The 19596-nt window shown below is 43.0% G+C and overlaps 2 protein-coding genes across 2 annotated transcripts; both read right to left on the reverse strand.

The window, feature by feature from the left end:
* Window positions 1–5875: 5875 nt before the first annotated feature.
* Window positions 5876–6817, reverse strand: LOC117875735 (olfactory receptor 1020-like). The gene has a single exon (XM_034767073.1). The coding sequence runs from the start codon at window positions 6809–6811 to the stop codon at window positions 5876–5878; it is 936 nt and encodes a 311-aa protein (XP_034622964.1). The 5' UTR covers window positions 6812–6817.
* A 6548-nt stretch (window positions 6818–13365) lies between these two features.
* Window positions 13366–19317, reverse strand: LOC117875736 (olfactory receptor 1019-like; the record flags this gene model as incomplete). The annotated part of the gene is made up of 2 exons (XM_034767074.1): window positions 18433–19317; window positions 13366–13389 (listed from the first exon to the last, which is right to left on the reverse strand). Coding segments are annotated over exons 1-2 (909 nt in total), but the record flags the coding sequence as incomplete, so codon positions are not given.
* Window positions 19318–19596: the final 279 nt, after the last annotated feature.

Raw genomic sequence — 19596 nt, forward strand, 5'->3', positions numbered from 1 at the left:
ATGTTAAATTTAATTATATTATGGTCACTATTACCAAGCAGTCCAGCTATATTCACCTCTTGGACCATATCCTGTGCTCCACTTAGAACTAAATCAAGAACTGCCTCTCCTCTTGCGGGTTCCAGGACTAGCTGCTCCAAGAAGCAGTCATTAAAGGTGTCAAGAAACTTTATCTCTGCATCCAGTCCTGAGGTGACGTACCCAGTCAATATGGGGATAGTTGAAATCCCCCATTATTATTGAGTTTTTTATTTTGATAGCCTCTCTAATCTCCCTGAGCATTTCACACTCACTATCACCATCCTGGTCTGATGGTTGGTAATATATCCTTACTGCTATATTCTTATCATTAGAGCATGGAATTACTATCCATAGAGATTCTACAGTACAGTATGGTTCATTTACTATTTTTACTTCATTTGATTCTATGCTTCCTTTCACATATAGTACTACTCCCTCACCAGCATGACCTGTTCTATCCTTGTGATATATTTTATACCCTGGTATTACTGTTTCCCATTGATTATCCTCATTCCACCAAGTTTCTGTGATGCCTATTATATCAATATCCTCATTTAATACAAGGCACTCTAGTTCACCCATCTTATTATTTAGACTTCTAGCAATGGTATATAAACATTTGTCACTTTTTTAGCTGTCTGCTAGTACATCATGTAATTGAATGGGACTTCTTTTCATTTGACTGTTTCTCATCAGATCCTTCCCTCCTTACTAGGACACAGAGAATCTCCGTTACTAGATCCTGTCCTAAGGGATGTCTCTGTCCGAACCACGCGCTCCTCCACACCTGTCGGCTTTCCCGCAGCCCTTAGTCTAAAAACTGCTCTACGACCTTTTTAATTTTAAATGCCAGCAATCTGGTTCCATTTTTGTTTAGGTGGAGCCCATCCTTCCTGTATAGGCTCCCTATAATGAATTGTGTCAAGTATCAGAGGGGTAGCCGTGTTAGTCTGAATTGGTAAAAAGCAACAGAGGGTCCTGTGACCAATTATCAAACCTATTATTAAACTAGACAGGAATTATAATGAAAATTTCAAAAACAAATACTAATGACTAATTTATATACTATAACATAGTCCACTTTTGACATAGTATGTCATACCACTGTGTTGATTAGGTCAAAACCTCCTAAACCAATGAGTTTACCCAGAAACCCTCATTCAGGTTAAATGTAAGAAACAATAGTGATCTCCAAGGCAAAGGTACAATGTAGCACCAATGGGGGGCAGTTGTTGATGTTTGAAGTATCATCTAATTCTGATCAGAGCAAGTTCAGATATCATAGTTGTTAACATACCATTGCACACTGCTTACCTTCCTACAATAGTACTCCATTCATTGCTAATATAATTCGTAATGATTGCAAATGGTCTGGACTTGGATTTCACATCTCATCCAGGCCAGTATTCCCAGCAACTCAGTCATATGCCGGAAGATTGATTTAGTACTAACTCAAAGAGAAAGTTGCTCCCTTCTTTAATACCAACAGCTCTTTCTGCAGTGAGTAGAGTTCGGGGGTTCTTTTTGGAAATTTCCCATCCAGAAAAAAAAATTTACACTGTTTAATTTACAAAATCTAAAATAAGCCTAACATGAAAGGGACTATATCTACAGGCTCTGGGAAAACGAAACTTAATTTCATAGCAATTAGAAACACCTCATTTAGACTGTGCTATTTGTCATTCAAATTTATATTTTATCTCTACAATAGTATAATTAATAAATTAATTGCATTTCACAATAGTTAATAATTATAAAGGGTATTTTTAAATTGCAGTTACAGAGACTGATCCAAATGCCTTTGAAGTCAATGGAATGACACCCAAAGGACTTCAACAGACTTTGGTTTAGGCGTCTCGTGCTTTAGCATTTCCAAAGCTGTATGCAAATCTTAGCTAATCACTTGGCTAGCTCATAATTTTTACAGAATGCTGAAAAGATATGCACTAAAGTTGAGTAACTGAGCAATTTTTGCTGGCATTGCTTATAAATCAAAAAGTATCTATAAATACCTTTGCAGGAAGATTATCTCTGACACCAATTGTTCCTTTAATTAGTGGACAGAGGCATAACAAGATCCAATGGATAGCAGTGAAGCTAGACAAATTCAGTCTTGAATTGAGGTGCAAACTAGAAGCAGTGATAGAAATTAACCATTGAATAACCTTCCAGATGGATGTGACAGATACTACATCCCATGGAGTTTTAAATCAAGATGGGGTGTGTTTAGTAGTTAAATTCCAGTTGAACTGCAAGTTATTGATCTTGAAACCAGAACCACTAGGTTACATTCTATGTCCTGACTCCTGCAGAAGGGGAGACTAGATGATCATACTTGTCCCTAAAATTTCAAACTAATGGAAGTAATTGCCCAGGTTAACAGGACACCTTGACTACAACTGATTGAGAGGAACCAGTTGTAGTCGAGGTATCCTGTTACTCTGTGGGATTATTTCTACTAGTTTGAGTTTTTAGGTGGTCCCACCATGCACCCCATGTTCAGTGTATTACAGCCTTCCAGAAATGAGGTTTAAAAGTAATAGATAATGGCATCAAGGTCTGCAGTGGAAAGAAAAGGTTTCTTCTCCCACCCCAACAACATCATATTGGTCATGTAAGGATTAAGCCTCAGCCTTAAACTCATGAGCTACCCAATTTCATAAGGACACTGGGTAATTAATTTTACAGCATTATCTGGATTTGATGCAATGGAGATATAGATCCAGATCTTCTCAGTTATCGAATGCACAGCAGCCCTTGCTCGCTCATTAAGGACCCAATAAATTAGAGCACTAAGTATGCATGGTTCATTATTATTATTATTATTATTATTATTTACAATACAGTAGTGCTAAGAGGTCCCTTTGTGTTGGCTGATGTACAGACACAGGACAAAAGACTGGCTTAGGTGGAAGAGCAATCTAAACAGACAAGGTGGACAAAGGAAAAGAGAACACAATTATCTTGATTTGCTGTTGGGGAATTAAAGCACAAAAAGATTAATGGTAAATTTTTCAAAAGCACCTCAGTGGCTTGGGAAGCTAAGTCCTATTTCCAAAAGTGATTTAGGAACTTTCGTACCTAAGTCTATTGATGTTCACTTTCAAAAATGTATCTTAGGGTCCTACGCTACTGAAGTGCTTTTGAAAATTTTACCTTCAGTGACTTGTCCAAGATCACACAGGTACCTTGAGCAGAGCCAGGTATTGGACCCAAATCTTCTGAGTCCCATTTGCAGAGTTTTTTTGTTTATACTACATAAATAGTCTGTCCATATAAGGGATAATTATTACATGATATCACTCTTGTTCGTTTACTTAGAGTTCATGCCAGTGTAACTCCAGCCACTTCAGTGAAGTTTCTTAGAATTCTTGAGCTTTTAGGAGCCGCTCCAAGAGGAAATCATGAAAGTTGGGGAGGAAGGGTGTGAAGGAGATCACTCACTTAGTGTTCAAATAGGGCATTGCAGACTCTCTTCTTTCCTGGCGCCCTCTGTTGACAGTTGCTCCAACCATGTGGTGGTCTCCACCTTCTGTGACTCTGCCCTCCAGCCAAGTTTTAACAGCACTTAAAAATCTAAGATGTGGAGATATTTTGTCCCTACATGCTTATGTTGATTTTTTTTATATTCATCCCCTGTAATTTGACCTAGTTTCCACTTTTTGTATGAGTTCTCCTGGTCCAATCACTCTTTAATTATTTAACCAAAGTGGAACAATTTCAACAGGGGAAACTGAGGCAGCTCTACATCAGAGCATCTCATTGTGCAGTGGTTAGAGCACTCCTGAGAAGTAGAAGACTCCTGTTCAAATCCTTTCTTCCTATCAAGCAGATAGAAGAATTGAACTTGGATCTCCCTCATACCAGGTGAGTACTCTAATTCCTGGGCTAAAAAACTATGAGGCGGATACCACCAGCCTAACTCATTCTCAGAAGAAGCATCTTAGGTGGCTAAGCTTCCTGTCTCCAGGAGAGTGGTTCCCGACTGTGGATCACAAGGAGAGCTAGTCACTTCCCTACAGCCTGGACGAGGCACCTGTCTCCCTGAGGGTCATCTCCCATTGGCTACCTAGTGTGCTGGTTTTCATGGATCCCAGTCTTAGGCACCTGCTTCTCCCCATTCATTGTTTAGAAGCCTAAGCATCTAACTCAGTCTTTGTGAATTAACATCTGTTCCTTTGTTTTCTAGGTGACTAAAAGGTAAACATAGCAACACAGCCTTTCAACACCTAAGTACCTTTGTGAATCTGGGCCATGAAGCATGCGACACCACCATATAACTAAAATAAATAGAATCCATTTTTAGAGCAAAACCATGCTTTAAAGCTAGACAATCTATAGCTAGTTGGCATTCCCTAAAGCTGAGAGCAAAGCGTTACCTTCTCTCAATTAACCAGAACTCTGATTTCCATAGAAGGTTTCAAGTTTCCTCCAACACCTTTATATAATCAGGAATGCCCTACAATTGCTCCTCACTGGCTTCAACCAAAGGTCACTGAATCTAATAGGAGTCTTTCCATTGACTTCAGTAGGCATCAGATCAGCCCCTATGTGTCTTCATGTCTGCTTCAGTACACGTCACCATTCAAATGATTTTTCATAGCAACCTAGCTCTGCAGATACAAACTTATATCTGAAGGGACCATCATGATCACGTGGTCTGACCTGCTGCAGGCCACAGAACCTCATCCACATTACAGAATCCAGAGCATGAGTTCTAAGTATTAGAATAAACATCATTTTTTTTAAAATGCCATCTTCTATCTGATTTTGGAAATGGCAGCTGAAGGTTCTCAAGGTGCATTGCATTTTGGGAGCTGTCATTAGGGAATAATTAGCAGCAGTGAAAGTTCATCTGTCTTCTGGGTCTTCTTGTTTATAGATCAAACGAGAGTTTATGTGATACAATGAATACTACAATAGCAATCAGACTAGGGCTCTTAATGCCACTGCAGCAACATGAAAAGGGAATGGGATTGATACTGCTGCAGATGAAAAGGAGACAGCATCTAACCCAGAACTCAGCACATACACACTCAGAAACCAACACTGTCAAAAATGCACCTTAGCTCCTACACATATCCAAATGCACTCACAGTGACACACCCATATTCACAAGGACACATGCTGCCACAACACTCATCACACAAAACATACATGCACAGACACAAATGCACCACAAACACACTCATATCCAGAGACACTCATTTGCAAACACATACTCATGTACACAAACACACATTTGCCAACATCCCACTCACTATGTTTAACATAGACCCATATAGACAAAGACACACTTATTCACCTATGCACACAATCACATTCATAGAAACACACATAGGCTCTCTACATGTATCATACAGAAATAGGCACAACACACCATAAACACACACAGTTACCTTGATATGTACTCACAAACATGTACACCCACAGACACAAACATGCAAACGCCACCACAACACTCCACATACAGAGCAGACAGCCATAGACAAACATGCCAGAGACACACACTGATTACCTCAGGATATATGTATGCACACACCCATGCTAATATAGACAACCAGATAAACACTGCATCCACAAACACAACAACATACTTATAACCCAGATACACGTGGCACACTCTCAAACACAACACATTGGGAGATGAATAATCTGCCAGCAGCACCGTATGGCTTACAGCACACATCGCCTCATCTGTTGTGCATATCCATTTAATGTATACAGGCACTAAATAGACAAACTACCCTAAAGCCATAGAACCCACCACTCCATTCTACCAGTACAGCAAATCACTAACTTGCATCAGTCCCAATGCCTTAGTCCTTGGTGAAGCATGTTTCAAAGTCTTTCCCTAACTAAAGATTTTCCTCCCAAACCCTCTCCTTAGGGCGTCCTTCACGTCCTTGTTCCTTAGGCTGTAGATCAAGGGGTTCAGCATGGGGATCACCACTGTGTAGAACACAGAGACCACTTTGTCTCGGTCCATGGAGGAGCTGGAGCTGGGTCGCAGATACATGAAGAGAGTTGTCCCAAAGAAGACAGTGACTGCCGTCAGGTGCGAGGCACAGGTGGAGAAGACTTTGTGCCTGCCCTCGGTGGAGCGGATCCTCAGGATGGCAGAGAGGATGTACAGGTAGGAGACAAGGACGGTGAGGAGGCAGCTGATTTCAATTAAGCTGGCGAAGGCAAAGATCACCACCTCATTGATGAAGGTATCGGCACAGGAGAGCTTCGGCAGAGGAGGGACGTCACAGAAAAAGTGGTTGATGATGTTGGAGGCACAGAAGGGTAACTGAAACATACAGATGGTGTGTATCATCGAGTTGACAAACCCAGCTAGAAAGGAACCGGCCACCAGCAGGACACAGACTCTGTGGGACATGATGACTGTATAGAGCGGTGGGTTACAGATCGCCACGTACCTGTCATATGCCATCACAGCCAGCAAGAGGCACTCAATACCCACAAATGAGCTAAAGAAAAAGAATTGGGTTGCACAGCCGTTGAAAGAAATGACTTTGTTCCCAGCCAAGAAGCCCACCAGCAACTTGGGGGTGATGACAGAGGAGTAGCAGAAATCAACCAGGGACAAGTTAATGAGGAAGAAGTACATGGGGGTGTGAAGTTGGGGATCACTCCTGATTAATACGATCATCCCAAGATTCCCAATCAGGGTGATAAGATAGATCACTAGGAACACCGTGAAGAGTGGGACCTGCAGCTCTGGATGATCTGTTAGTCCTAGGAAAATAAACTCTGTCACGGTGGTGACATTTCCATCAGCCATTTCTTCACTGTTTGTATTGTTTACTGAGATACAATAGCATCACAGATGTCACAAGTGCCTAAGACCTGTTAGGACTTCCAGTCCATCTCTCTGAGGCTAGTGCAGAATTGATCCCCAGTGTAATTTTAAAATATCCCATGCAATGCAGTGTCAACCACTTCCCTTAAGAGGGAATTCCACAGCCTGATAGACCTCTCTGACATGCAGATTCAGCCTAGATCTTCCCTTTTTCATTTTCATCCCCTTATACCTAGCAACACCATGCCTATGAATTGCACTAAAAAAAATTCCTTTCTACTGAGAAAAATATTTGCCTAAACCCTTAAAATATTTTCTCACTGCCATTGTGTCTCCTTTTCACACCTTCATTATTCCTAACCTCAACCAGACGTATTAGTTCTTTTAACTTTTCTCATTGATTGTCTTTGTTGTTGATACTTTTCTTGGAAATCTCTCCAATTTGTCTAGCAGATCAAAAGAAGGAAAGCAGAAGGAGATTGAGAAGGGGTATTTTCATGGCTTGGGATATATCTAAATCCATTAATCCCTCCGTCTTTCTCTCACTGCATTTCTGTCTTGCTCTCTCATCATGAGGATTCTAGGGGAATAAAAAAAACTGCTCTTAGAACATGGTGAATTCTCCGTAGGTTAAACACACCCCAATAGCTGATCATAATTTTATTCCCTGTGCACCATCCACATTCCACAAAAAGTTTTGATGTAAACAGGAAGAAAAAAGATTCTAGCTCAAAACTGAAAAAATCTTTAGTTTTCAGCCAAAATCATTGGGTTTTCAAGTTTTCTATTTTCTTTCTTTTTTTTTTTTTTAAGGAAAGCAGACACTCTCTGCAAAATATTTTGTTTAATCAAAAATTAAATTTCCCATTGAAAAAAGTCTAAATAGAAAATTGTCAACCAGCCCTAATCCACCCCAGACCTATACAACACTTAAGCACAACAAAATGGGACACAAATGGGACCACAGACCTGGTTCTGACGCGGCAGGGATTTCCTCCTCTATTAGGAAGAGAAGTCCATTTTAAAGAAATGGAGTCTATATTCTGAAGCAGGAGACACCCAGAATTGGTGAACCTACTTCTGGTAGAAAGGCATCATTTCCTCATTGGCTCCATGGCAAGGACATGTGTCGAAGGCCGATGTGTGTATTATATCAGGTTTGCAACTTTGGGGCCTTCTTTATGAAGTGTCCCCCAGCACCAATTAAAATAAAATGCTGTGGGTTTATTTTTCTCCCCTCCTTGGATTAATGTTTTGGAGCACACTTAGAATTTATTTTCCTCATGGGTGTGGATGGTTAGAAGTCACTGGTGCTCTTTGCATAATCTCAAGAGATTAGGGTCTGTAGAGACACAGAAGAGATTGATTTAATCATGCTATTGTTGACATTCTACAGCCATATTCTGAGCAAACGTTACTTCTGCCCTAATTATTATTATTTTATTAGAGCACTTAGAAGCCTTAATCATGGACCAAGATACCATTGTGCTAGGCACTGTTCAAACACAGAACAAAAAGATGGGCCCTGCCCACAAAGGCTTACAACCTAGGCAGGGACCTGGAACTAGGGGTATTGGGAGTGTGGCAGCACCCCCTAGTTTGAAGTGGTTTCCATCATGTACAGGGTTTACAGTTTTGTTCAATGGCTTTCAGCACCCCCACTATAAAAATTGTTCCAAAGCCATGAACCTAGTGTGACAGATTTATGTTACCAATCTACCTGAGGCGTCAGGTGATCAGGCTGAGGCCGCAGGATCTTTAGGGGAGGAGAAGGAGGAACACACCAAGGTCTAAATTTTAAAGCTTTATTAATAAAATAATAAAATAACAGCGGAGAGTGATGGGTGCTCCCCACGTCAGTCAGAGGAAGGAAGAAAGCGTTAGTGCCCCAAGCCCTAACCCACTTTCATAGTCACACATGCGCTATCTGAGGCTGGCCAAACCAGCTTTCTGTGGTCTTCTCCGCTTTCCCAAAACATACTGGCTCCAGGGACGTGAAGCTCTGCTCCCCCCGCCTCGTCGCCTCGTCCCTGATTCAGTGTACTTTTTCTTTTCTCATGGCTGTTTGTGGCTGAGTGAGAGATAAACGCAGCTGCAGAGTTCTAGTCTGGAGACGTGACTTTGGATCAGGGCCAGCATCTTATCTTCACATCGAGCTAGCTAAAGTGTTGAGTTAACCCGTTCTCTGCTCTCTTCCTCCTTCCCCCTCTTGGCCTCTTGCAACCTGCAAAGGAATCTTCCATTTCACACTCCCCACACCTTTGACCCTCGCCCGAAATGTCTTGCGATGCTTGCAACTGTGTTAGCAACATACAATGCTGATTTGCCTCCCCATGGGATCCCCTGAGGCAGGGAGTCCTTGGGCCTGTGACAGTCCCCCCTTTGACCCCAAATCAACATTTTGTTGTGAAGGGTCAACACTTAAGTTTCCACGGTGGCTAGGGTTACTGTTGGTCTCCTACATAAACAGCAACAATTGCATACACTAGCCAGTAGTGACTTCTGGCTTCATTATTAACATGGCATAATACATCCCCCTATAGATGCCCCTCCCGAATAGCGGTGGCAAAGGCGGCTTTCTCCAAATTAAACATGTGCTGCGACTCCGTAAAGGAGGAGGAGGCCTCTGTCTGGAATATGGTCAGTTGTTCCCGGGTGTGTGTCAAGGGCAGGAAAACATTGGGTGTAATCCATGAAAACTTAAACACAACACAGTTAGAGATATTAACCATAATTTGCATAACCGTGGGCCAATGCACTGAGAAATGTTGTGCCTGAGAGTGTAACAGCAAATTAAGGGGCACCCTGGGGTAGGTGGTCCTCCAAACCCACGCAGAGGTATTGGTAAACACATGGGCATTAGTGGGGGCATATCCCGATGCCTCCCCTTCCCAGCAGGTGTGTTGACCCACCTCATAAAAGCGGCCTGGTGTTGCCTTTTCTTTACACATCATTTGAGGGGGCTCCGTAGGTGGATAGAAAGTTGGCTAGATCGTCGGGCTCAACGGGTAGTGATCAATGGCTCCATGTCTAGTTGGCAGTCGGTATCAAGCTGAGTGTCCCAAGGGTTGGTCCTGGGGCCGGTTTTGTTCAATATCTTCATTAATGATCTGGAGGATGGCGTGGACTGCCTTCTCAGCAAGTTTGCAGATGACACTAAACTGGGAGGAGTGGTAGATAAGCTGGAGGGTAGGGATAGGATACAGAGGGACCTAGACAAATTAGAGGATTGGGCCAAAAGAAACCTGATGAGGTTCAACAAGGACAAGTGCAGAGTCCTGCACTTAGGACGGAAGAATCCCATGCACTGCTACAGACTAGGGACCGAATGGCTAGGCAGCAGTTCCACAGATAAGGATCTAGGGGTTACAGTGGACGAGAAGCTGGATATGAGTCGACAGTGTGCCCTTGTTGCCAAGAAGGTTAAAGGCATTTTGGGCTGTATAAGGAGGGGCATTGCCAGCAGATCGAGGGAAGTGATCATTCCCCTCTATTCGACATTGGTGAGGCCTCATCTGGAGTACTGTGTCCAGTTTTGGGCCCCACACTACAAGAAGGACGTGGAAAAATTGGAAAGAGTCCAGCGGAGAGCAACAAAAATGATTAGGGGGCTGGAGCACATGACTTATGAGGAGAAGCTGAAGGAACTGGGATTGTTTAGTCTGCAGAAGAGAAGAATGAGGGGGGATTTGATAGCTGCTTTCAACTACCTGAAGGGGGGTTCCAAAGAGGATGGATCTAGACTGTTCTCAGTGGTACCAGATGACAGAACAAGGAGTAATGGTCTCAAGTTGCAGTGGGCGAGGTTTAGGTTGGATGTTAGGAAAAACTTTTTCACTAGGAGGGTGGTGAAGCACTGGAATGGGTTCCCTAGGGAGGTGATGGAATCTCCTTCCTTAGAGATTTTTAAGGTCAGGCTTGACAAAGCCCTGCTGGGATGAGTTAGTTGGGGATTGGTCCTGCTTTGAGCAGGGGGTTGGACTAGATGACCTCCTGAGGTCCCTTCCAAACCTGCTATTCTATGATTCTATGTGCCTGTACCACAACACTGACTCGGTGATATTTGTGAAAAGGGAGGGTGACTGGAAACCCCTCTGGGGGATTATTTAGGGGACCTCACGAGAGAGATCCACATCACCAAGTTTGTGTCAGCAGGCCAGAAAACATACGGGTATAAACAGTCAGGAGGAAAGGTCTGTATGAAAGTCAAAGGGATTACCCCGAACGTAGCAAACTGTGAAAAGACCAGCTTTGACAGATCTAGTCCTGGACTATTGCACGGGCCTGTGAGAAAACACCTCAAAAAATATAGAGGTGCAGCAGCTTTCTATTGTAAGGAACAAAAATCAGTGGCGAATAGAGACAAAAACCCTTAAGAAAATGCAGAAAGTTGTTTACTCAACTCACTTACTGGATGCTGAAATGAAGTCTGTTCTTCAAAGAACTGACTTAGTCGAGTACGAAAAGGCTAAACTTTATAGCGCCGTGCTTCAAAGGTACCTAACATACGTGAAGCAGAGCAATGCGGATAAAGGGAAAATCTAGAAAGGCATCATCGAACTGTCGAGAGATTTTCAGAAAAGAAACAGTGTATGTTCCCACTGCTTGTTTTAGAATCATAGAATCATAGACTATCAGGGTTGGAAGGGACCTCAGGAGGTCATCTAGTCCAACTCCTTGCTCAAAGCAGGAACAGATTTAGGCAACCCTGAGTTGGTTCCTAACCCCATTACACCCCATGCTCGACCGTCACTTCTTAATCGTTCATTTACCCGAGCGAGTCTTTTCCATTCACCTTCTCCATCAGTGACTCCCCCAAGCCGTGGTCACCTTCCTCCATAGGGGTGGACAACGAGAGGCCATCACGCTCATCGGTCTTCCTCACGAGTGGTTGGGTTTCGGTGTCGGGCTCCAGTGTATCCATCAACAATTGAGTCAAAGGGTCCTTGTTGGAACTGTCACTGATGTAGAGCTTTCTCCACACAAGTTCAAAGGTGCTCAGGGCTAAAACAAAGTCCAAAATTCTCATGAGGGTGGTGAAGGAGTCCATGTTTCCTCTCAGCGTTTCCACCATTTGTAAAACACGCATTCTTGGTAAGAGATTGCCTCTTCTGCCTGGTGCTGGCACTTATGGTGTGGTGGTGCTATGCTCTGATTGGCAGAGCACAGTGGGAGGAGTTCTTAGAGGTGTCAGATGACCCTCTTCTTGGTGGTTCATCCCGCCCCAGAACCTGCCATATTTTGTTCAAATCTGCTCTCGGGGCGGTCCTTTGTGGCCGAAACCCATCATGATTGGTAGTGAACGGTGGGAGGCGTTCTTAGAGGGGTCACACAAAACACTTCCGGACGGGTCACCCTGGCCCAGAACTCCCCCGATTGGTCAAATATCCTCTCAGGGGTGATCCCCAGTAGCAGAAACCCCTCCTGATTGGTAGAGGGTGGTGGGAGGAATTGTTAGAGGGGTCACACGACCCACTTCTGGATGGGCCACCCTGTCCTGGAACTCCCCCTGATTGGTCAAACCTCCTCTCGGGGCAGTGCTACGGGGTGAAACCAAACCTGATTGGTAGAGGGCGGTGGAAAGAGTTCTTAGAGGAGTCACACAAACTACTTCCGGATGGGTCACCCTGGCCCAAAACTCCCCCAATTGGTCAAATCTCCTCTCAGTGGTGATCCCCAGCAGCGAAAACCCCTCCTGATTGGTAGAGGGCAGTGGGAGGAGTCTAAGAGGAGTCGCATGACACAACTTCCTGCCGGTCATGGGTCCGACTTGACCCCATCATATTGTATGTATAGTTGGGGTTATTTTTTCCAATGTGCATTACTTTACATTTATCCACATTAAATTTCATTTGCCATTTTGTTGCCCAATCACTTAATTTTGTGAGATCTTGTTGAAGTTCTTCACAGTCGGCTTTGGTTTTAGCTATCTTGAGCAGTTTAGTATCATCTGCAAACATTGCCACCTCACTTTTTACCCCTTTCTCCAGATCATTTATGAATAAGTTGAATAGGATTTCAATCCATGCAAGGATCTTCCCTTTTATCCCATGACAGCTTAATTTACGTAAGAGCCTTTGGTGAGGGACCTTGTCAAAGGCTTTCTGGAAATCTAAGTACACTATGTCCACTGGATCCCCCCTTGTCCACATGTTTGTTGACCCCTTCAAAGAACTCTAATAGATTAGTAAGGCACGATTTCCCTTTACAGAAACCATGTTGACTATTGCTCAACAGTTTATGTTTTTCTATGTGTCTGACAATTTTATTCTTAACTATTGTTTTGACTAATTTGCCCGGTACTGACGTTAGACTTCCCGGTCTGTAATTGCCGGGATCACCTCTAGAGCCCTTTTTAAATATTGGTGTTACATTAGCTATCTTCCAGTCATTGGATACAGAAGCCGATTTAAAGGACAGGTTACAAACCTTAGTTAATAGTTCCGCAACTTCACATTTGAGTTCTTTCAGAACTCTTGGGTGAATGCCATCTGGTCCCGGTGACTTTTAATGTTAAGTTTATCAATTAATTCCAAAACCTCCTCTAGTGACACTTCAATCTGTGACAGTTCCTCAGATTTGTCACCTACAAAAGCCGGCTCAGGTTTGGGAATCTCCCTCACATCCTCAGCCGTGAAGACTGAAGCAAAACATCCATTTAGTTTCTCCGCAATGACTTTATCGTCTTTAAGCGCTCCTTTTGTATCTCCATCATCAAGGGGCCCCACTGGTTGATTAGCAGGCTTCCTGCTTCTGATGTACTTAAAAAACATTTTGTTATTACCTTTGTAGTTTTTGACTAGCCATTCTTCAAACTCCTCTTTGGCTTTTCTTATTACATTCTTACACTTAATTTGGCAGTGTTTATGCTCCTTTCTATTTGCCTCACTAGGATTTGACTTCCACTTTTTAAAGGAAGTCTTTTTATCTCTCACTGCTTCTTTTACATGGTTGTTAAGCCACAGTGGCTCTTTTTTAGTTCTTTTACTGTGTTTCTTAATTTGGGGTATACATTGAAGTTGGGCCTTTATTATGGTGTCTTTAAAAAGTGCCCATGCAGCTTGCAGGGATTTCACTTTAGTCACTGTACCTTTTAACTTCTGTTTAACTAACCCCCTCATTTTTGCATAGTTCCCCCTATTGAAATTAAATGCCACAGTGTTGGGCTGTTGAGATGGTCTTCCCACCACAGGGATGTTGAATGCTATTGTATTATGGTCACTATTTCCAAGCGGTTCTGTTATAGTTACCTCTTGGACCAGCTCCTGCGCTCCACTCAGGACTAAATCTAGAGTTGCTTCTCCCCTTGTGGGTTCCCGCACCAGCTGCTCCATGAACCAGTGATTTAAAGTATCGAGAAATTTTATCTCTGCATTTCGTCCTGAAGTGAAATGTTCCCAGTTAATATGGGGATAATTGAAATCCCCCACTATTATTGAGTTCTTAATTTTGATAACCTCTCTAATTTCCCTTAGCATTTCATCATCACTATCACTGTCCTGGTCAGGTGGTCGATAATAGATCCCTAATGTTATATTCTTATTAGAGCATGAAATTTCTATCCATAGAGATTCTATGGAACATGTGGATTCATTTAAGATTTTTACTTCATTTGATTCTACATTTTCTTTCACATAGAGTGCCACTCCCGCCCCTGCATGACCTGTTCTGTCCTTCCAATATATTTTGTACCCTGGAATGATTGTGTCCCATTTATTGCTCTCAGTCCACCAGGTTTCTGTGATGCCTATTATATCAATATCCTCCTTTATCACAAGGCTCTCTAGTTCACCCATCTTATTACTTAGACTTCTAGCATTTGTGTACAAGCACCTTAAAAACTTGTCATTGTTTATTTGTCTTCCCTTTTCTGATGTGTCAGATTATTTTTTATGTGAATGTTTATCATCTGATCTGGCCCTTACATTATCCTCTTCCATCCTCTGCTCCTGACTATAACCTAGAGACTCTCTATCATTAGACTCTCCCCTAAGAGAAGTCTCTGTCCGAGCCACATGCTCCTCTGCAGCAGTCGGCTTTCCCCCATCTCCTAGTTTAAAAACTGCTCTACAACCTTTTTAATGTTTAGTGCCAGCAGTCTGGTTCCACTTTGGTTTAGGTGAAGCCCGTCTCTCCTGTATAGGCTCCCCACATCCCAAAAGTTTCCCCAGTTCCTAATGAATGTAAACCCCTCCTCTCTACACCATCATCTCATCCATGCATTGAGACTCTGAAGCTCTGCCTGCCTACCTGGCCCTGCTCGTGGAACTGGGAGCATTTCTGAGAATGCCACCATAGAGGTCCTGGATTTCAGTCTCTTCCCTAGCAGCCTAAATTTGGCCTCCAAGACATCTTTCCTACCCTTTCCTATGTCATTGGTACCTACATGTACCATGACCACCGGCTCCTCCCCGGCACTACACATTAGTCTGTCTAGATGCCTCGAGAGATCCGCAACCTTCGCACCAGGCAGGCAAGTCACCATACAGTTCTCCCGGTCATCACAAACCCAGCTATCTACGTTTCTAATGATCGAATCTCCCATTACTAACACCTGCCTTTTCCTAGCAACTCTCCCCTGGAGAGGTATCCTCAGTGCGAGAGGCAACTCCAGCACCATCTGGGAGGAGGGTCCCAACTATGGGAAGGTTTCCCTCTGCTCCCATTGACTGCTCTACTTCCCTGGGCCTTTCATCTTCCTCAACGGTGCAGGGGCTGTCTGACTGGAGGTGGGACACTTCTACAGTGTCCCGGAAAGCCTCATCAACATACCTCTCTTAGCTCCTCCAGTTCCGCCACCCTGGCCTCCAAAGTCCGTACGTGGTCTCTGAGGGCCAACTTTTTGATGAATACACTATTTGTCAAAAAAAATTCACCCAGTTCCACTTAAAGTCAGCCATTAAACAGAAGGCTGTTCTCAATCTTAACATAGTACAGCAGTTGTTCTACTACATTAAACATATGGGAAGCAAGCTCAGTGTGAAAATATCAGTCTGTGAATAGATAAGGAAAGAGGATTATTATCTTCCTGACAGACTGAGAAATAGATAAGAGGAAGTAGAAAGAAAAATTTAAGTGTGAGTGCTTAAAGTTAGTGACTTCCCTCAATATTTAGGCACCTAAATAGAGAGACCTGAGTTTTAAAGAAGAGGATCACCTACAGAGCTCATAAAAAGTCAATGGGAGCTGGGAGTTAACATTGCCTACAAATCCACTCAACTTCAGGAATCTAGCTCTGAAATGTTTTGTTTTGTTTCTGTGATGGGGTCCCCAAACCACTCACGAATCACACAGAGAAAGGCATCAGCCAATTCCTCCCAGCTCCCCAGCCTTGCATCCCCAAACTATATTGTCTTTCTCTGGTCAGAAGCCTGACTAGTGTAAATTTGTTACCCAGTCTGCCCCTCCCTCAGTGTGGAGAGGACATGCACCAGCCTTTGAACCTGAGCTGAGATTTCCCAATCACTTCGACTAAACCACCTTGTTTTAGGTAAAATATAAAACAGATTTATTAAATACGGAAAGATAGATTTTAAGTGATTATAAGTGGTAGGCATAAGAGGTCAGAGATAGTTACCAAAGAAAATAAAAGATAAACACACAGTGTAAATCTTAAGCCTTATTACACTAAGCAGTATTTAGATCAAGCAATTTTCTCACCCCCCTGGATGTTACAGTTCTTAATATACAGGTTTCTCTCTTAAGCCTGGACCAGTCTCCTCAGCTGAAGTTTTGTCTTCTCAGCGTTCTTGTTGCTTCCAATATAGGTGGGAGGAGGAGAAAGGCAAAGGCATGATGCCACTGTGACGGGTTGCATCACAGAAACCCCCTTGGGAGCTGCCACCTGATGTGCCCAGACTACTTCCATCCCTCTGCTTTCCCTGCCAGCTCTGGACTCCAGCACCCTGTCTTGCTGAGCCAGACATGCCCGTCTGCTCCAGCAAAGACCCAGGGTCTGAATTACTTGCCCCAAAGCTCCAGGTTTACCTGAAAACAGCTCACAGAAGTGTGGTTGTCTTTAGCACTCAGATGCCCAACTCCCAATGGGGTCTAAACCCAAATAAATCCATTTTATCCTATATAAAGCTTATGCAGGGTAAACTCATGAATTGTTCGCCCTCTATAACACTGATAGAGAGATATGCACAGTTGTTTGCTCCCCCAGATATTAATACATAATCTGAGTTAATTAATGAGTAAAAGGTGATTTTATTAAATACAGAAAGTAGGATTTAAGTGGTTCCAAGTAGTAACAGACAGAACAAAGTCAAGCAAAACAAAATAAAATCCACAAATCTATGTCTAATCAAACTGAATACAAATAATCTCACCCTCAGAGATGCTTTAGTAAGTTTTTTCCTCAGACTGGACACCTTCCAGGCCTGGGCACAATTCTTTCCCCGGTACAGCTCTTGTGCCAGCTCAGGTGGCAGCTAGGGGATTCTTCATGATGACTCCTCTCTCTCTCTCTTTGTTCTGTTCCACCCCTTTATATATCTTTTGCATAAGGCGGGAACCCTTTGTCCCTCTGGGTTTCCACCCCACCTCATTGGAAAAGCACCAGGTTAAAGATGGATTCCAGTTCAGGTGACATGATCACATGTCACTGCAAGACTTCATTACCCGCTTGCCAGCACACACATATACAGGAAGACTCACAGGTAAAACACAGCCATTTGCAGACAATGGTCCTGGTTAATGGGCGTCATCAAGATTCCAAACCACCATTAATGGCCCACACTTTGCATAATTATAATAGGCCCTCAGAGTTATATTTTATATTTCTAGTTTTAGATACAAGAGTGGTACATTTATACAAATAGGATGATCACACTCAGTAGATTATAAGCTTTGTAATGATACCTTATAAGAGACCTTTTGCATGAAGCATATCCCAGTTACATTATATTCACTTATTATCATATTTTTATAAAACCATACAGACTGCCCAACGTCACAGCCACTGTTTCCTGTTTTATATCCTTAGTCCATGTGCCTAAAAGACACTTGCACAGACATATCCTGGTGGGCTTTGCTGAGTCACTGGCTTGTGCAATCTTCCTGGGTCTTGTGCAACTGAGTCATAGAGTTGAACAGTCCCCATTGTGTGGTGCTTGGGCAGCCCTCATTGAATTGTAAATCCCTTGATTACAACTCCCCTGGGGATTAATGCTCGTTGCACATCCTCCTGAGAGTGGTTTGTTTCTTTGTATGTCCCTAGCAAACTTACAACCTATTTCAGGAACAACCGTATAGCACAATTTAATCACTTGATACACACTAACAATATACGTATTTGAACAGAACAATGAGATTCAGCAGATCATGACCTTTCACATGATATCTTACATGACATGCTTTATATAAAATATATCATAATTATATGACTATGGTGAATATGGGGTCTTCAGGGTGCTGTTTGAGGTACAAAGTGCTACAGTATCTTCTGTCTTTTTGATCAGTCATAAGCAAAACAGAGATTTCAACTCAAGATGTCCTTGTTTCTAAACATATGTTTGATCCATTTTAAATCATGCGGCCCCTCTATTTTTCGCAGAGGAGTGGAAAGTTCTCCCTATAATTCTCCTTGCCGCATCCTTCACCTCCTTGTTCCTCAGGCTGTAGATCAGGGGGTTCAGCATGGGGATCACCACCGTGTAGAAGAGTGAGACCAGTTTATCTTGGTCCAAGCGGTAACTGGAAGTGGGCCGTAGATACATGAAGATCATAGTGCCGTAGAATAAAATGATAGCTGTCAGGTGGGAGGTGCAAGTGGAGAAGGCTTTCTGCCTGCCCTGAGCGGAACGGATTCTCAGGATGGATGAGAGGATGTATAGGTAGGAGATAAGAATGAAGATCAGGGTGCTGAGTCCAGCAAAGATACCTAAGGCAAACAGCACAAGCTCGTTGATGTCGGTACTGGAGCAGGAGAGTTTCAGGATTGGGGGGATGTCACAGAAGAAGTGATTGATAGTGTTGGAGCAGAATTGTAAACTGAACACTGAGCCAACGTGCACTGATGTAAGTACAATGGCCACTGCGTAGGACCCCCCAGCTAGATGGACACAGACTCTTTGGGACATGACAACCCTATAGAGCAGTGGGTTACAGATGGCCATGTAGCGGTCGTACGCCATCACAGCCAGGAAATAACAGTCAGCAAGTACGCAAAAGCCAAAAAAGAACATTTGTGTTGTGCACCCAGAATAAGAGATGGTTTTTCTTTCTGCTAAGAAATTAACCATCATCTTGGGAGCAACAGACAAAGAACAACCAAGGTCTATCAGAGACAAGTGGCAGAGGAAAAAGTACATGGGGGTGTGAAGCCGGGAGTCAATGCTGATTAATATGATCATCCCAAGATTCCCCACCAGGGTGGTCACAAAGAACATTAGGAACACCATGAAGAGGACGACCTGCAGATCTTGTTGATTTGTGAGTCCCAAGAAAATGAACTCATCAATTATAGTCTGATTTCCTCTGTCCATTCCTTGAACAGACGTAAATCTCTGTGAGAAGACAGAAGGCAAAGCATACAAGTGAGCTGACATGGATGAATGGGTAATACATGGAGACACCTAAGACTCTCCCTGTTGCCATGAGATGGGGAGTATTGTTATATGCTGAGGTTTTCAAAGGAGCCTAAGAGAGTTAGACATGCATTGAAACAAATACCCAATACAGTGAGAAGATGCACATTTAGTGGATAAATGGACATGGCTGATATTATCCTTAAATATTTGGATACAAGGTTATCTGTCAGGCTG

The sequence above is a fragment of the Trachemys scripta genome, chromosome 4 (assembly GCF_013100865.1).
Source record: "Trachemys scripta elegans isolate TJP31775 chromosome 4, CAS_Tse_1.0, whole genome shotgun sequence".
Classification (NCBI taxonomy): Eukaryota; Metazoa; Chordata; order Testudines; family Emydidae; genus Trachemys; species Trachemys scripta.